At 55.8% G+C, this 6,376-nt stretch overlaps 1 protein-coding gene across 1 annotated transcript in view; it reads left to right on the top strand.

Moving 5' to 3' along the window:
* Nucleotides 1-289: 289 nt before the first annotated feature.
* VEGFA (vascular endothelial growth factor A) overlaps nt 290-6,376 on the top strand; it is a gene marked incomplete at its 5' end in the record, with an annotated part of 8,884 nt that continues 2,797 nt past the window's right edge. The window contains 4 exons of the mRNA XM_010149128.1: nt 290-486; nt 2,219-2,295; nt 2,709-2,741; nt 5,386-5,457. Of these exons, the coding sequence (XP_010147430.1) occupies nt 290-486; nt 2,219-2,295; nt 2,709-2,741; nt 5,386-5,457 (379 nt within the window). The remainder of the gene's footprint in view (nt 487-2,218; nt 2,296-2,708; nt 2,742-5,385; nt 5,458-6,376) is intronic.

Consider the following 6,376-nt stretch of genomic DNA (forward strand, 5'->3'; position numbering starts at 1 on the left):
TTTGGGCAGGAAGCACCTATGGGACGCCTCATAGTGCCAGGAAGGCAAATAGTGAGACACTCACATGTTGTCTCTGTCCTGAAGCAGTGGTAGGAAGAGATTGTCTCTTTCTCTTCCCCACTTGGTTTGGTGTGTGTAGGGCAGGGACAAAGGACTTAGGCCTGCAAGACTGTTAGTGAAGAGCATAGGGTAGATGTGTTGCAACCGTCTGGCTCATTTTAAGGGGCAAAGCACTAGACGTTCTTGAGCTAAGCTTGCATTAACTTATTCCCTCCGTTCCTCCTTTTAGTTATCAAATTCCTGGAAGTCTACGAGCGCAGCTTCTGCAGGACAATTGAGACCCTGGTGGATATTTTCCAGGAGTACCCTGATGAGGTGGAGTACATATTCAAGCCATCCTGTGTGCCTCTGATGAGATGTGCGGGTTGCTGCGGCGATGAGGGCCTAGAATGTGTCCCTGTGGATGTGTACAACGTCACGATGGAGGTGAGGGCCCAGTCTGCGAGCTGGCATGCTTGGGTGGAGGAAGCAAGTCAACCATCACAGTCCCAGCTCCCAGCTGATTCGGAGGAAGGGCAGCCAACCCCAGGGAACTGGAGATTGTTGGATCAGGAGGGCTCACCTCTCCCCTGACCCTTGTGCCCAGCATTACACCATGCAGGGTTAAAAGATGAGTTGCCCATCTCTGTTTAAGGCTAAGAGGAGAATGGTTTTTTTTGGCTCTGACCTCGCCAGTGCCCAAATACAGTAGCCAGGAGCATGCAAAGGAGCATTTCTGCAAAGGAGAATGCAAAGGAGCATCTCTGATGCTGTTATCTCAGAGGCCCCAGAGAAGGTATTCCTTGGGCCCTTGCTCCAGGCAGCTGTTGCTCGGAAGGCAGCTGAGGAGTGGGAAAGGGGAAAGCCTGTCTGTGCTCTCTCCTGGAGGGCACGTGAGGTCAGCCTTTACCAACAGAGCAGGGGATTTGGGTCATTAGCTGCATTGGCACAGCAGGGGTGCAAAGGGGCTCTAAGAGACACTCAGGCTTCAGTGTCAAGTGGGAAAGCCTTTCTGCCCCTGGGCATCCTCCTCCTTTGTTTGGAGGCTGTGGAATTCGCTCCTTGGAAGAGACAGAGATGGCCCTGATAGCAAAGGCTGGGCACATGGGGAAGATGCAAACTCTGCTTTGAAGAGGTTCTTGGCTGTCCTTGTCAGCCAGCCTGGATCCCAGCTTGTATCCGTAATGGTGCTGGTGCCCGTTGCCCTTAACCCATAGCTCCCTCACTTACTTCTGTCCCTTAGTCTCTTGAACGGCCACTGGAAGTACTGCCATCGCTTTTTGATGTGTTTGAGACGCAGGACTATGATTATCAGCAAGCTCTTTTTACTTGTGTTTGAACTTCGACGGAGAACCTGTCTGTGCCCTTCCGTGGTTCCCCATACTGCTTTTCCACTTGTAGCTCCAGCCTGGGCCAGAGCCTACTAGCATGGTGTAGCTAAGGATGGGTTTGTTCCTACCGTTCCTTGCTGAATGCCAGTTTTTGGCTGGTGTGCCCACATGCCCGTGGAGGGCCAGAGGCACTTGGGCAGATCTCAGGTGCAAGTGATAGAGCTAGTGGTCCAGCCAGGCTCTGGGTCGGGAGACCGGCAATACATGTACAACTTCCCATGTCATTTCCCTGGAGGCACCTGGGATGGGTGGGGGTGGGCAGTACCTGGCTCTGCGGGGCTGGTTTAAGCCCAGAGCACCAGATTTCTTTTGTGTGCTGAGTCACTGAGAAACTGAGACATACTCGGGAAGGAGCAGTGGCTTAGGGAAAAGGAGTCGGATGTGGAGCTTTTTGCTTTGGGCCTTTGCGTTAGGCTGAAGCGTGCCTCTGTGCGAGAGCAGGCTGGATGCTCCATTATGTCTCTGTAGCATGGACCAGGGACGGCTCAGTGAGAACCTTGCCACGGCGTTACGCCCTCTCCCATGCCTGTCTCCAAGGCAGTCCACGAGTGCTGGCACCTTGCATGCATGAGCAAACAGAGCTTTGGCACGAGCCTGGTGTTGCCGCTTGCTTGTGATCAAAGGCCTTCCCTGACGGGGAGAATGGGGCCTCGAAGCCAGCTCAAACTCTGCCATGCCTTTCCCAGGAGCACCTGGGGTGCAAATGCTTTGCCGCGCAGCGGACTGATTTGGAGCTGTGAGTATAAATAGTGAATGGGCAGTGACCCTCTCTGTTTCTTTCATTCCAGATCATGAGAATTAAACCCCATCAGAGTCAGCACATAGCGCACATGAGCTTCTTACAGCACAGTAAATGTGACTGCAGGTGAGAATGGAGCAGCACTGGTTCCTCTTGCAATAAACTTACTCTGAGCCTTTCTTTTTTCTGCCGTTGGGTTGGGACTGTTGTCCAGAGGTTTCTGCAGTTTCCTCAGTTGGCTTGCGGTGGGAAGGCTGAGCCAGGGGAAGGAAGTCCTTTGCTGGCGAGGCTCCTCCATCTCTAGATATCACAGGTGGACCATGCCAGCCAGCAGCCTGGGGTCTTCTGGCACTGGCTGCCAGCAAGGTGCAGCAGGAGAGCAAACGCTCTGAGAAGGTCCACGTAACCTGTGCGGTGGGCATCCTGCAATGCCACCTGTACGTGTCCTTCCCTGGACTTGGTGGGAACTGGGGACAATGCTGGAAGCATATGCAGTAAGCTCCCTTCTAATGAGGCCTTTGTTCTCTCTTCCCCCACAGACCAAAGAAAGATGTCAAAAACAAACAAGAAAAGTAAGTGACAAGCTTTTCCTCCTTTTCTCTTTTGGTGGTTGGTTGGCGTTTCCTCTCCTCACTGCCCCTAGCCCTTTTCTTTGGTTGGAGATGCTCACTTTGAGAAGGTGTTTTTGGATTTGGCATATGGTAGTGCATGGGGCGACACTCTGAATCCGTTCCAGGTGGGCACAGAAACCCAGATCTGATGGTCCTTCCTTCATACCCCAGACCTGGAGCTTGCATGACCCACAGCCATGGCAGTCATTCCTAATGCTTTATCCCGAGTCAGGGAAGTCCCGTCGTGTGTGTCCTACCAGAATGGATTCAAGGTGCAGCCCCCATTCTCCCTTCCCTCTTCCTGGGGTGTTTCTGGTTGCTGCAAATCACTGCCTTTCTTTATTATTAATTTTTTTTTCTTGCTGCTTGAGTGAGTACTTGCTGGCTTCTTTCACAGCAGCTTGGGTAGGAACTCTGCTGGCTACAGGGAGAGGTGGCAATAGAGGCCTCGTGGAGGCAGGACTGAGGCTGTGCAAGATGTGACGTTGGTTTTGGTTGGGTGGGGGACCGGGCGGGTGTAAAGGGAGGTGGATATCCTAGCTGGGTCTTGGTGGAGGCTTTCATGAGAGGTTTTTTTTTTTTCAATCTGATGGATTTTCTCTGGTGACCAGAAGGAGGTTAAGGCACAACCTTCCCTTTCCTTCCTCCCCAAAGTAAAAAGGTTGTGGCAAGTAGAGAAATAAGCTGTCGTCCTGCAGTAGTCTCAGGGACGATAGCAAAATGTGAAACATCGAAAAGAAAGAGTGACCTCTCTGGGCGAGAGGGTCAGCTGGACCGCACGTGGCTGGGGTAGCGACTCCGCCATTGAGAGGTGTGGAGTTGGAGAGGAAGGGGACCAATACTGGGAGACGAGGCTGAAACAGAGACAGAGAGAGCAAGTGGGAGAGTGAGAGAACTTCTTTCACCCCTCTCCTGGTGGCTGTGTATTTCTAGCTGCCTTCCAGCCTCTCCTCCTTCCCCTGGAAACCTGCTCCTGGCCGCATCGGGCCGCATGCAGCCAACACTCCTCTCTGTGCAGGGCCGTGGCGGGGACGGTCGGTCTGCGTGGCTCTGTGGTTTGAAGGTGTGCGAGAGTTGGGTCTGCGTGAGCTCTGGTGAGGATGGGGTGTGGGTGCACCAGCCAGCCCGGACTGTGTTGTGTTCTCTTTCCTCTTCTAACAGCACTTTGCCTGCTCTTTGCTGGTTCTGCACTCCCCGGGGAAGGAAGGGAAGGGATGGGAGAGATTGGTGTGCTTTGATTTGCACTGGATCGAAAGTCCTGTTATATTGGTGCCCCTCTCCTCCCTTCAGGTCGATTTTCCTCCCCTCACCGCCTCCCCGTGACTCCTGGCATGTAGGGCAGAGGCTGGGAGCGGGCTGATGCTCTGACACTTGTTCCAGTGAGACGACTTGAACAGGGCCTAAGAAACACCTGTGGTGCTTTCCTTTCTGTCCCCGTCCCCTTGACAGCTCCCTCCCGAGGCGGGCTGCGCCCGGGAACGAGGGAGCCTTCACTGAGCTGCCACAGTGCCGGGGCTCACTTGCCCGACAAGCCCTGGTGCTTGGCCTCAGGCCTTCTCCTTGCATGGCTCTCCTCTGGTCCTGTGCGAACGTGGCTCAAGGAGCAGCCAGGCTCCAGCCTCCCTCCCTCCCTTTGCTCTCCCTGGCCCCTCAGGATCCATGGTTAGTGACCAGGCCACACATCCCAGCCCTTGCCCAAGAGTTGGGAGCACCTGGTGAATTTTTCCAAAGGGAGTCAGTGCCTTGGCTCCATCCGGTCATCTGCCTGGCAGATCCATGTGGAAAGGAGGGAAGATCGGAAAGGTGCTGGCTGGTTATCTCCTGTGTGTCATAACTAAGTCAGGCCCTCCCTCTTTCAAAAAGGCTGCCAGAGGGATGTTAGCAGACTTGCAGCGAGGTCTCCTGGACACAGGCAGGAGGAGTAGGTGGCCCTCTCTGCACAGCACCGCTTCTCTTGCTTGTGGGGTGCTATGGCCAGGCCCCCTTTGTTCCCACCCCCTGGCAGGATTGCCACCAGCCCCGCAGTAGAGCTGTGGAAGCCCGGCTGCGCCCTCCTAGCCCCAGTGCCGGGCAGAACCTCCAGTCAGAGCGCTTCCCTTTTCCCTGAGGAGAGCTCCTTGGCCCAGGTTGCTTCTTGCCAGCCAGCGTGCGTCTGCGCCTGTCACCTGGAACGGTTGTCTGCACTCGCTGCGGTTGCGTGATGCTTTCACGAAGCTTTCTGTCCCTTCCCTCTCACCCCTGCCCCATCCCTGCCACCCCTCCGAGGCTCCAGCCGATCCGCCCTGCTGGCAGCAGCCCTGCTGGAGGTGGTCTCTGCCGGGTTCCCCGACCTCGGCGTGGCTGTGGGCAGGCTGGTCGCGGTGCTGGCAGGGGCGCAGGGTGCCGGTGGATGTGTGTGCGAGGTGGAGATCTGTGCTTCGGCCCCGGGACTTGCCCTCCACTCCTGCCTCATGTGCTTCCCGCTCCCAGCAAGGCACATGGCTGTATTTTTTTTTCCCGCCCTCCCCTCTTCTTCCTTGCATTTTCTTCCATTTTCTCTCCCGCTCTCCCTTTCTTTCCTTCTCTCTCTCTTTCTCTGTTTTTTTTTTTTTTGTTTTTCTTCCAGAAAATCAAAGCGAGGAAAGGGGAAGGGTCAAAAGAGAAAGCGCAAGAAAGGACGGTACAAACCACCCAGCTTGTACGTTCGTGTCCTCTGCTTGTAGACTCTTTTCCCCTCCTCTCCCCCAGCCAAACCGCCTGCTTGCTGCTCACGCAAAATCTCACCCTCCCCTCCCGGTCACTGGTGGGCTGCAGACCCTGCGAGGGCAGCGCTGGTGGCGGCACCGCTCTGGCACTCAGGCTGTCTCAGGGAAGGCGGCTGGAGCTTGCTTGGCTCTCTCATCACCGGCGGTGAGCGCTTTCCCAAGGCGCCAGAGCGCGGGTGGGGTGGGGGAGCGCCCTGCACCTCTCCTTCACGCCTTCGGTTGCAGCTCTGTCCGCTTCGCCCCCCCTCGCCTTGTGCCCTCACTGCTACGACCCTGGCGACAGGCAGGCTGGCATCTGCCGTGCATGTGTGTGCGTGCGTGCGTGTGCGTGGGTGTCTGGTGGAGTCGCAGGTGGAGAGGAGAGGTGGGACGGTGGGGAGCCGGAGAGGGGGTGCTGGGGAATCTGGGTGGGGAGGCGCTCTCTTTTTTTTCCCTCTTTTTCTCTGCTGGATTTGGTTGCTTCTCTCTCCCTGTCTCTGTCGCTCTGCCTCTCTCACGGGGGTTCACAGAATTCTGCATTGTAAGGTCATGGCCCCTCTGTAGGAGACTCCTGGGGGGCAGGGTTGGGATGGGGCTTATGGAGAGGAGGGCAGTGCTGGCTGCAGGGGTGAGCACACGATGCTGGAGCCCAGCTGCTCTTCAGGGGAGGACAGACCCTGTGTATTTAACTCCTTTAGCCACTGGCCTCTTTCTGCTCGAGCAGCCCACTTCAGAGAACTCCTTCCACTGATACCTCAATAGCTGGTTGGGACCTCTCATCTTCCCATCCTTGCTTTCCCCTTCTTCCTCCCTCTGGCCTGTGCCGATGGATCCAATGCAGCATTTGTGAATACTGTGCAGAGAGCCTGTTCT

This window comes from Eurypyga helias, unplaced genomic scaffold, assembly GCF_000690775.1.
Source record: "Eurypyga helias isolate BGI_N326 unplaced genomic scaffold, ASM69077v1 scaffold41303, whole genome shotgun sequence".
NCBI classification, from domain to species: Eukaryota; Metazoa; Chordata; class Aves; order Eurypygiformes; family Eurypygidae; genus Eurypyga; species Eurypyga helias.